This window comes from Ochotona curzoniae, unplaced genomic scaffold, assembly GCF_017591425.1.
Source record: "Ochotona curzoniae isolate NIBS_2020 unplaced genomic scaffold, NIBS_Ocur_1.0 contig_430, whole genome shotgun sequence".
Lineage (NCBI taxonomy): Eukaryota > Metazoa > Chordata > Mammalia > Lagomorpha > Ochotonidae > Ochotona > Ochotona curzoniae.
In genome coordinates this window covers 29,102,778-29,114,596 of record NW_024466219.1, presented here as the reverse complement: position 1 = coordinate 29,114,596, position 11,819 = coordinate 29,102,778, and the positions used below count along the sequence as shown (strand labels likewise).

The 11,819-nt window shown below is 48.1% G+C and overlaps 1 protein-coding gene across 4 annotated transcripts in view; it reads left to right on the top strand.

Annotated features, from left to right (window-relative positions):
* The first annotated feature begins 2,023 nt into the window (after nt 1-2,023).
* The window catches only part of CAPN8 (calpain 8), a 52,295-nt gene continuing 42,499 nt past the window's right edge, over nt 2,024-11,819 (top strand). For all 4 annotated transcript variants that reach the window (XM_040985328.1, XM_040985327.1, XM_040985331.1 and 1 more), the window contains exons 1-2: nt 2,024-2,271; nt 8,750-8,819. In XM_040985328.1, the coding sequence (XP_040841262.1) occupies nt 2,035-2,271; nt 8,750-8,819 (307 nt within the window). In that variant the 5' untranslated portion in view covers nt 2,024-2,034. The remainder of the gene's footprint in view (nt 2,272-8,749; nt 8,820-11,819) is intronic.

Sequence of the window (11,819 nt, the reverse complement as noted above, 5' to 3'; positions counted from 1 at the left end):
AAATAAAATAAACAAACAGCCATTCCTTTCCTTTCCCACATGGGTTAATAAAAATACTGGGATTTCCCCCCAGCCTGAGGGGTGTGGTATTGGTGTGTGAGTGGGGGTTGTGGTCTGGTTTCTGGAAAGGGAAGGACCTCCCCTAGTAAGACCAGGTAGCTGTGACCTTGGCCCTGGGCTGGGTTTTCTAGTGGCAGCGGTTGAGCCAAGGGAAGGGCTGTGTGGAGAGGATGAAATGGAGCTTCTCCATGCCAGGGGTTCCTGTAAGTCCTTCCACTGCTCGCTGGAACCTCTGAAGGCCATTTTGACCTACAGTTTCTGGTAGCAGTTGGACATCTCATTTTTTCTTGGCCACCTGGTGAGCAGTTCTTCCTTTCTGTGCTCTCTTAGACCTACCTGGCTGAGTGCTTAAGACATGAACTTTGCTGACTTGGAAGGTCTGAGCTGGAGCCTCAGTGGTCAGCCATCTAGAATTTCCCAGGGTGTGGTTCTTGGAGCCCTGTGTAGTCATTGTTTCTGGGTGATGGCTGCTTCAGACCTGCTGAGTCAGAATTTGCCATTTTTGGGATAGAGGTAATGGCAAGACTTGTTAGGATGTCAACATTAACATTATTTATTTGCGAGAGAGAGAGAGAGAGAGAGAGAGAGAAACTGCCACCTGCTGGCTTGCTCCTCAGATGCCCACATGGCTGGAGTGGAGCTGGGTGGCAACTAAGACTTTCCTCTGGGACTCTTACCTGAGTGGCAGCAGCCCAGTTACTCAGGCCACCACTGCGACCTCCCAGGATGTTCACTGGCAGGAAGCAAACCCAGGACCTCTGATGTGGGATGCAGGCATCTAAGCCACAAGGCTGAGAGCACGCTCTGGATTCAGCATTTTAGGCTAAGTGTTCCAGGGAATTCTTGTAATATGACATCAGTTTCCTGTGGGTGTTGTCATAAATTCCACAAAGTGATGGTTAAAAACAACAAGAGAGATGTTCTTTTGCAGGTCAGAAGGCCCTGCTCTGTTTCCCTGAGTCACACTACTTCCTGCTGTCGGCTCCCGAGCCTTCCTCCTACAAGAACACTTTGGCCAGGATAATCTCAAGATTGTCAGTTGTACCTACAAAAATCTTTTCCCAGATGAATTACCATCCATGGTTTCTAAGGATTAGATCCTGGTATCTTTGAGAGACCATCTTCCAGCTTTGCATGCACACCAAAGAGAAAAAAAACCATTGATGTGACCATCTGCATCCTTGGGGGGTTGACAAAGCCCTGAGGGCTGGAACTCAGGGAGCTGCAACTCATCCAAGGTCACACAGTCTGTAAGTCACTTCTGGGATGAGAACCAAAGCCCCCCGCATTGCCCCAGGCTTTTCTTCCAGTTGCTGGCTCCCAGGTGCCATGGCAAGCTGGTGGTTCCTGGGTGTGTACAATTACATGCCCAATCTCATCACTCTTTCACAGAACCCGGAGAAGGAGGCTTTCCTATCATCTGCCACTTTGCATTTGAACAAAAAGGGGAAAAGGATTAAGGAACAGCTAGGATGGGAGGCCTGGTAGGCCAAAGCACAGACTTGGATTCGTTGCTGAGCAACTCTTCCCTGCAACGTGATTTACTGTGAATCCACCCAGTGTGTCACCCTTCTCTGAGACTGTGTCTTCCCCACCCCTGGAAATAAGGGGGCCAAGCTTCCCTGCTTGGAAGAGTTGCTTCAAATCAGGCCACCAGCCTTCATGTCTCTGGGGCTGATGCCAGCCAAGTAGGACTTACTGAGAGGAGGTGGTTGGGTTCCTAATGGACTCCTTGGGCTGATGACCCAAGTTATCTATGAAAGCCAGATGGAGGAGGTGGGGCAGGGGCCTGTGCACCTTGGGTACATATTTGTTTTTGACTGTGACTCACGTCCCTCTGGAGCAGGCCCTGGGGTGAGAATGTTTACCAGCTCCACCTCCATCCACGTTGCCTTATATCTCCCCTCCCAGTGGGACAGGTGTCTGAGAGTGCAGCAGTCTGCCTGGTGTATCCAGCTTGCGGAGCCCTCAGCCATGGCAGCCCTGGCAGCTGGTGTATCCAAGCGGCGGGCTGTTGCCCAAGGTCTTGGCTCCAGCCAGAATGCCGTGAAGTACCTGGATCAGGACTTTGAGACCCTGAGGCAACAGTGTCTGGCCTCAGGGGTCCTATTTAAGGACCCAGAGTTCCCAGCCTGTCCGTCAGCTTTGGGATACAAGGAACTGGGCCCGCACTCCCCCCAAACCCAAGGAATCATCTGGAAACGGCCCACGGTAAGGGGGTGGCCCGTGCTGAGTGTTAGGCAGCACGGAGGGCCTCTGGGGTCTGGTCCAAGGGATATGAGGAAGGTGTCATGACTATGCATCTCAGGTTCCTGAACCCCACATCTCAAATCTCTCCGTTTCTGAAGCTTTTGAAGTTCTTTTTAGAGGCAAAGAGGACTGGAGCAAGGGACTGACTTGGGCTCTGGAACCAGAAACAGGCTAGATTTGAAGGGACAGATAACCTGTTTTCTCATCTGTGATGGTGTGCCATTAGCATATGGCTTTTCTGGGAGATAAGTCAGAGAGAAATCTGATTATGGTGCCTGGCAAACACAGAATTAGGTGGTAGGTGTTGCCGATGCCCCTGGAGCTAGAGCACAGGGGGCAAACCAAACCAGGACTAAATGTGGTGCAGGGTTGCTTCAGGTCATGCCTTGTCACTGCTCGGCCGGGGCTGGGGAGTGAAGGTGGGTGCAAGCCATGGCTCTGTGGATGCAGGTGCAAGTCAGGGGCATTTACTGAGTACCCAAAGCTCAAAATCAGGAAAGGGAGAGTTGTGCTGCCCAAATCCAGGTCTGCAGCTTGCCCCATGTGGCCCTTGTCAGAGACCAGAATCCCCTTCATTGAGAGTGGTCATGGGAATTGGAGCCACCAGTGTGAGGTCTCTGCTCAGTGTCAGCTGACACTGAACTGAATCTCTTGAGGAAGGGTTGCCCAGTGAACATGGTCAATGATCTTGGTCAGCACAGTTGGGAAACCAGACCATGCTTCCTCTCTGCTTGGCAGTGGTTGAAAGGGAAGATAAGGAAAGAACAGTCCTTTAAAAATGGCCAAAACCGTTGTTCTGCTCCAGCGCTCTCTGCTTCTTATGTCCTCATTCTGTTTGTTTAGCACACGATGTCTGCCCTGGGAATAAGTTAGTCCTTCATCACGCTGCCCACCTGCTCACCCTGGCCCAACTCCCCAGTGTCCCCTGAACCCTGCCAGTTACCCTGAGATGATGACAACAGCCAAGAGGGCAAGCACAGCCTTAGACTAGAGCTTCGGGAGAGCTGGTGGCCATATTCCATTTGAACCCTTGCTTTGGGCCAGACACAAGCGATGCCCTGTTTGGGAAGGAGTTCAGGTGGCCAGCGGGGAAGCGAGGAGTGAGCCGTGGTCTCAGCTGTGATGGGAATTGTGGGAGGACTGGCACCAATGGCAGAACAAAGGAAGTGCTTGTGAGAGCATAAGATGGTCTATTGTAGGGACGTGGGATGTTTGGTTGAATATCCCTAATGCAAAAATTTGAAACTCTAAATCTAAAAATTTTGGGGTGTACACATGAGGCCACAAGTGGCAAATTACCCATTGGATTTCATGTGATGGGTTGCATGCACTAAAAATATCATACCAGCTATTCTTTAGGCTATGTATATGAGATACGTACACAGATATTTGAGTTGTATTCCTAGGATATCTTGCTCTGTGTATATAAATATCCAAGACTCTTCTGGCCCTGAACATGTTGGGTAAGGCCTGTACCACCAATTGCTGACAAAGCTTAGGAGAGAAGGGGAGTCTCAAAGTGGAATTGGAATCCAAGTGCTCGAGAAGTTTGGGGAAGGGATGAGAAAGAAACGAGGAGGGGACTGTATTTTGTAGGCAAAGCTCTGCATCAGTTAACCTTTGTCTAATTTTTTTTCTTAAAAAAATTTTTTTTTCACATTACAAAATTTAATGAACACACAATATATTTTTTTTTTACTATAGATTTATGGGGGTAGGGTCTGATTATTCAATATAGATACACACCATGTAATGCTCAAATCAGGGTAATTGGTATTCCATTTTCAAATGATTATCATTTCTTTGTAAAGGGAGCCCCTGGATACTCTTTTCTTGGTTATTTTAAAATACCTAGAACATAATTCTAGGTTGAAATTATCTTAATTATCTTGCTGTGCCATAGAATACTAGCTAATTCATTCTAATTATATTTTGGATTTGGATTTTAAGTCTTTTTTTTTTTTTTTTAGAGAGATAGAGATCTCACTTCCCAAATGCTTGCAACAGCTAGGGCTGAGAAAGGCTGAAGCCAGGAGCCTGGGATTCATTCTGGGTGTCCCAAGTATGCGGCACGAGCCCAAGTACTTAAGCCATCAACTGGTGCCTCCCAGGGTTCCTGTTTGCGGGAAGCTGGAATTGGAAGCAGAGCCGGGACTCACACTCAGGCACTCTGCTGTGGGCTGCAGGTGTCACTCGGCAACTGCTCTGGGCTGAATCCTGCTTTTCTGATAGATGTGCGTCAACTCTCCTGCAAGGTCTTTCAGCCATAATTGCTGTTGGGAAATGACTTCCACTTTCTCTGTGGAAGCCATTTAATTCCATGTGTAAGCACTCTGCTAGGGAACTCGGGTATCCCAAGGGGCATCTGCAGCGTCAGGGTCTCCAGCTGTCCTTTGGTGGCTGTTCCCTAAGCCCAGCTCTCCCATACCTCCCCTGAAATCCTCAGAGCCTTCCCCTCCTCACCACAGTGACTTGTGTCTCTCTGGTCTCGCTATCCTTATGCACATAAAACTCTCAGACTGCGTCAGCAGAAGCTTCAAAATCCAGGACCTGAGTTGGTGAACCTTGAGAAGTGGACCTGAAGGACTCCTGTGGGCATTTTTAGGTGTGTGTGTGTGTGTGGAATGAACAAATGTATGTCCAATATTGACCTCTCCTTTCCCAGCCACCTGTGAGGAATAATCATGTGGCTTCTTCAGGCCAGGATCCTGCTCAGGTCCTGAAGACCCAAGTGAGACTGTGTCTCCCAAGATCACACAGGCTGTTGGGCAGGTTCCTGGGTCCATGAACATCCTCAGTCTGCCTCTACCAGGATGTGCTGGACCCTGGGGAAAGCAGCCTGCTCCTAAATGCTTCATTTTTCTCTCCAAGAAGTCTTTTCGGAGTTTGGGGGCAGGGGAGGTCCTGTGAGCTGATTGGAGTGTCCAGGTGTATAGTGTGTTTCAAGCTCTCTTGCTGAATTTACTTCCTTATTTTTAACTTGTGGTAAAGTCCACGCAGCATAGGGGTTGCCACTTTAGGGGTCCCACTTTTAGGGGTCCTGTTTAGTGGCATCAATGCCATTTCTACTGTTGTGCAATCATTGCCATCCCTGCATCTCCAGAATGCTTGTCACCTTGCAAAATTGACACTTGAGATCCATCAGATGGCAGTGCTCTGTTCTTTCTCACCCCAGTCTCCTGAAGCCACCATTCTGCTTCCATTTCTGACTGTGAGCTTGGCCAAGCTGGGTATCTCACGTAAGTAGATCATATGTTTGTCCTGTTGTGACCAGCTTCATTCATTTATCCTAATATCCCCAAGTTTCATTCATATTGCAGCACATGCTGGAACCTTCTTGCCACCCTACCTTCACCCTCAAGTAAATTTATTTACTTCTTTGAAAAATAGAGAGAGAGAGAGTCTTCTCTCATCCTTTGATGGAGATGTGGGTTGCTTCCATCTTTTGGCTGCTCTGCATTATGCAACTAAGAATGCAGGTGTGCAAATATCTCTGAGATCTATTCTTTTGTTAGATACCCAGAAGTGGAATTGCTGGATCATGGGCAATGCTATTTTCAGGTTTTTGAGAAATGGCCACACTGTTTTACATCGTGGCTACATAACCTTACATTCCCACCAACAGTATACAGTATTCCAGTTTTCCCGCTTGCTTGCTGCCATTTGTTCCTTACGTCTTCTTGATAGTGGATGTCCTCGTGGTTGTGAGATATATCTCATTGTGCCTTTGATTTGCATTTTCCTAATGATTCTTGATGTTGACCATCTTTTCATGTGCTTACTGAGCATTGATCCATTTCTAGATCTTCTTTGGAGAAATGTCTATTCAAATCCGTTGTCAGTTTTTGTATCAGGAGGCTTTTTTTCCTCCTTTCACTTGCTTTTATTCAGCTTTTAAGTATTATTTCTGATTTCTTGGGGGAGAACTCGATGTAAGCTGTCCAGAAACTTCCCCTGAAATGTTGGTTTTTGCCTGCCTTTGGGGAGAAGGAGCTGGGATCTACATTATATGTTACGTATTATATGTTGTAGGTAATTACATATTCTGTGCCATGTATTATGCTTTTGCCCTCTCCTTATAAGTAAAGATGGGCATGTAGATGTTTTCTGAACTTGTAAACTTGGACCTAATATTTCTGCTGGGTGGATCTGTGTGGTCTGAAGCTGCTAAGCAAAGGGTTTGCTTGGGCTCCTGTCCTAAGGGTTGGATGACAAGTTTGCCCAGATACAGATCTCAAGGTCAAGCTGGAGTTCTCAGGATGAGCTCTTGGTTACTCACACTCTTAAGGCACTTGTTCCCACTGCTTTTGTGCAAGGACGCTAATCTCATAAGCACAATGACTCGCTGTGCAGGATCAGGGAGTGCTCCTGGCAGGAGCTTCTCTCATCCTTTTCTCCTGGCTTTCCCGTGCACTGGGTCAGTGCCCTTGAGTTTTGAGAAATAGCCGGTGTGAACAGAACCTGGCATGGACCAGTCAATGATGTTCTTTTCTGAAGTATCTACTTTTGGCAATTAAGTAGTTTATTGATCTTATGGAGAGATACAGAGAGGTAAGAGTAAGACCATGTCAGTTGCATAACAAGGAGCTCAATGAAGAGAAACAGTGGGTGGCCAGCATCAGGAGGAGGGAGAAGAAGCGTGTGTCTGGGACTTCGATTCTTTGTCCTGGTGCTCCCTCGTGTAGTTGTGAACCTGGAGTTTTCAATCCAGCCATGATTTATTACCTGCTGGTGCTCAGGGGGATGCTGTGCCCTCAGCTTTCTGAGGGAGGCGAATGGACAAGTGGACAGCTGGCCGGCAGCAGAGCAGTTAGGAGCAAGGACTTGGGTGTCAGGTGCAAGAGGTTGTGGTTCTCTTCCTGCCTCTGCTAGCAGGATAACTCTGGGGAAGTTATAAATCTCCCTGAGACTCAGTTTTCTCATTGATGTAATGGACACAATAGTGTTGAGTTTTGGGGAGATTTGAATGAGATAATGGATAAATGCTTCCTACAATGAGGTATCTCCAGCGTTTGTTACCAGACAGAATGTCCAGAGGGTGAAATTCACACATGTCAACTGGATAGCATGTGCGGGAGCTCAGGTGGAGAAGCAGTTGAACATGTGTAAGGAAACTAGTTACGGGCAAGCTGGAGTTGGGATAGGGGAGGGTCTTTGGCAGGGACCACGGAGAGGACCCAGGCGTGAGCAGAGGCTGTGGAAGCACACTCAGGTGGCAGGAGTCTATTGTCACTAGAGGTGAGAGAACAGTGTGGGCAATGTGGCCAAGCTAGAGCCATCTAGTGGGCCAGGTTGTGCTGGGTTGCGTAATATAGTTGAAATGGATGTGATGTTGACGAAGATGGAAGACCCCCGTGGGTCTCCTTGAGAACACCCTTGGAAGGTCAGACCAGGACTTTTGGCCAGACCAGGACTATGGTAATGTCCTGGTGGGGAGGGCAGGTTTCCACGTAGCCAACAGCCCTTAGAAGTACGGTCACACATCACTCCATGCCTTAGACTCTGCTGCCACTTGGGGTGCACATTAACAGGAAGCTGGATTCAGAAGCAGCACTGGGACTTTGTCCAGGCCCTACATTGTGGGATGTGCCAAGCATCCTGCCCTGAATCCTACCTGGCAGCCTTGCATCATTACGTCAGCTTGGACACTTCTCATTTCTCTTTGAGGGTGTCTACATTCCGTTGCTATGCAGTAGCCCTTTGCCTCTGACTGTGTTACAAATGTCAGTCCTGGCTTCCCACATACTTCCATCTTGTGTTCGTGTCACTCTGCTCCCTTCTTCCCCCTGTTTGCAGTGCTACAGAGTGCTGTGGGTAGAGTGGGCAACAGAATAAACCCTAACCAGGAAATGAAAATGGAAAGATCTAAAGTGTACTTCCTTGTGCCCGGGCAGAGCTGGCCTGCAGGCAGGTGAGGGCTGAGGTGGGGAAGTGGTGGAAGTGTAGGTCAGCTTGGGGATGGTATTTCTGCCAGTGGCACTTCCTGACACCTCAGTGTTTCCACCTGCACAAGGGATCATTATCACTTAGTCAGGTACTTAACAAGTATCCGCAGGGTGCAAGGCACTTTGCTAAATGTCGCTCCAATTCTCTCTGTGTAAATAGGGGTGGTGTCAGGATGGGTGAGGGCCCATGTCATTCATCTTGTTATCTCAGCTGGTGCCTTTCTCCTCCCTCACACCCAGACAACACATACAACACACAGTGCAATCAAAATGCTGTTCCCAGCAGCGACTCTGGGCTCCAGCTCCCAACCTGGTCCCCCTGAGCCATGGGGGCTCTGGGAAGGTGTCCTCTTTCCTCTGGGCTGAGGAGCCTGTGGCACTCATGGTATCTGTGTAGTAGATGATCCTCCAGGTTCACCTGCTTCTAGTTCTGTGACTGATGTGGCCACCATGACAGGCGCCTGGTGACTGTGTTCTTTCCAAATCGCTTCCAGGAGTTGTGTCCCAGCCCCCAGTTCATCGTGGGCGGAGCCACACGTACAGATATCTGCCAGGGTGGTCTGGGTGAGTAGCTGGGGACAGCCCTGTTTGTTCTGGGGGAGGGTTGGGTGTGTGTTTGTCATGAGCAAGATCAGATTAAGTTGGACATTACCAGTCACATTATGTACATGATTTGTCCATACGACTTTGTATTCTCTGGACTGCATGTGTTACTCTGGGTCTGAAAGCTGGCACTGTCTTTTGGTTTCCTCTAATAGGAGATTTTTTTCCATCAGCTCATTCAACCCCCTTCATGCTAGGACTAACAAGATAGATTTACATGCATTTAGCAGAGTGCTATAATGTAGCATGTTTTTGTAATGGTTATCTTTAAGCAGACATAATTTACCTCCTGGAATGACCAAGTCTCTGTAATTGTGGGCCATCATCATAGAGGCTTTCATAATGAGTAAGGGCAGAAGAATCTTATTTTTCTAGCCAAACATTTTTTGTAGGCTTGGGATCCCAGAATCAAGAATCACCATTTTCTAACCCATCCTAGCTCTTCCAGTTCAGGTGTGATTAAACTTAAGGAAATAATCTCATTTTGCTTGGCAAGTTTCAGCCCTGATGGCTGTAAAGCAAGACTCTCCTGGCTAGCAGGTGAACGTGTAGGTAACTGTAAGCCTCACAGTTGGGCATCCCTGAGTGGAGTTAGACCATAATTCAGAGTTGATGGGACAGCACGATCGCGGGTGGGATTTGCTGGGTATCCCAATCACTGTCCAACAACAGCTGCAAAATGGAGAATTGCAAATGAAGGCGAGGAGAGATAAATCTGCCCGGTGAAAATGAGCGAAACACACACAAACCTCTGCACCCACAGCGATTCTGCAACCTCCGTTGCTGCTTTTTTTTAGGGAGATTTTTTTCCCCCCTTCCTTCCTTGTCCTCCTTGTTCCAGCTAGGAAAACATTTTCTCTCCAGCCTGCTGGAAACTGACAATGTTGAAAATTGCCGAGCCTTTTCTTATAAATGCTTTCAATGTTCTTTCCTTTAATGAGCTCAGCAAATAGGCCTTGGCCAGCTTGATGGCAGAGAGTCGGAAAGCAGCAGGAACAATCGGGGTGCCACCAGCATGTGCCCTGTTCCCTGAAAACTCGCAGCCTGGGTCCCAGGCTTTTTGAGAAGGCATACACAGTGCTGTGTTCTGACCTTTTGTTGTTCTGGATAAGCACGTGCTGTTTTTTCACTGCAAGCTAAATGTTTAGCCTAATTGAGCCTGGCTCTCAGGAAAATGCACCTTTGGAGGTAGGTTTTTAACAGTTCCTGGTGAAAGATGTTTAACTTTGGGGGAAAACATTTAATAAGTGCCTCCATATTGATTGGCTTGGATAGATTTTCCTTTGAATAGTTTTAAGCAAAGAGTAGAGAAGGTTTCTGAAGAAAGGGGGTCCCTGGGTTACCATGAAGAGAATATACAGCTGATGGAGGCTTGAAGTGCAGGAAGCACACCCAGTGCCCTCTCAGAATCCAGCTCTCATCAAGACAAGGGAGCAAGTGCTGTGATGGTGTCTGCCCTGGGTGAGCCCGGCTGCTGTGGTGGTGGGCTCTTTAAAAGTTTGTTTTATTTTATGATTTATGAGGGAGGGAGGGAGGAAAAAAGGGAAGGAGGGAGAAAGAAAAAGAAAAAGGGAGACAGAGAAAGAAAGTCTGCTTCATCCACAGCTTCCCTCTTCAAATGCCTGCAATTACTGGAGCTGGGACTGGGGCCAGGAACTCGGTCAAGGTCTTCTGTGGGCATGGCAGGGAATCAGTTATGCAAACCATCACTGCCACCTCCCTGGGTGTGCATTAGCAGGAAGCTGAAATCGGGAGCTGAAGCCAGGCACTCTAGTGTGGGCTGCAGGTGACTTAACCACAAGGCCCAACACTCATCCAGTGGGGGAGGTGGCTTATACTGAGCAGATGGAAAGGGCCATTGAGTTCAACCTCCTGAAAGGGGCCAGGTGCTTGGGATCAGTTTTTTGTGTTTTGTTTTAAAGATCTATTTATTTTTATTGGAAAGGCAGATTTACAGAGGCAAGGAGAAACAGAGAAATATCTTCCATCTGCTGGTTTGTTCCCCCAATGGCCTATCTGAAACCAGGAGCCAGAGGCCTCTTCTGTGTTTTCCACACAGGTGCAGGGTCCCAAGGCTTTGAGCTGTTGTCTGCTACTTTCCTAGGCCACAGAGAGCTGGATGGGATGTGGAGTACTGGGGACACAAATCAGCATCCATATGGCATGTTGGCACTTGCAGGTGGGGGATTAGCAAATTGAGCCGTCGCACCTGCCCCTTGGGACCAGTTCTGTGGTTCTGGAAGCAGATTGAGTCTCACTAAGCAGAAAAGTGGTCTCACAGGCCCGAGGCTGCAACTGATGGTGAGGATGGGGAGCCAGTGGCACCCCACAGCAAACCTGTGTGGCCTGGGAGAGGTGAGCACGGGTCTGGCCCTGAGGCAGAGCTCAATTGTGGGGAGATTTAACAGAGTCCAGCCCTGGGCAGTGGGTCTACTCTCTGTTTTTCTAATGTTTGGTTTATGTCATGAAAATGTCTCTTTCATAATTATTTTCATACCACTGAGAGGTGGGCCTTGAAAGGCCTTGAAAGCATTGCTCACTGCCTTGCAACCACCTAGAAAAATCAGTTCAGTGCTTTCTTATGCAAATCCAAGCAAATAGAAATACATATTCTAATTTGTCTTCCTCTTGTACTGAGACAGCACTGTGTTGACACCTTTGCCTTTTTTTTTTTTTCTGCTGTTAATTCACTGAATAAACTATCTTGGAGATCTTTCCGTCAGTCTATAGAAAGCCTTTTCTTTTTTATCCACTCTGTGTATTGTACAGAGGCAGCTCAGCTAATCTGTCCTGTCTCCTGTCACTGGACGCCGGATTTATTCTCTCTGCTTTGAGGAAGAGCATCGCACCTAATCTCTCCGTTCCCACATCATGGCCAGGGTGAAGCTGTTCATTGGCAGGTCTGATGTACAGGTAGGGTGGACTGTCCACAGTCCTGACCTCCTAATGGTCCTGGTTCAT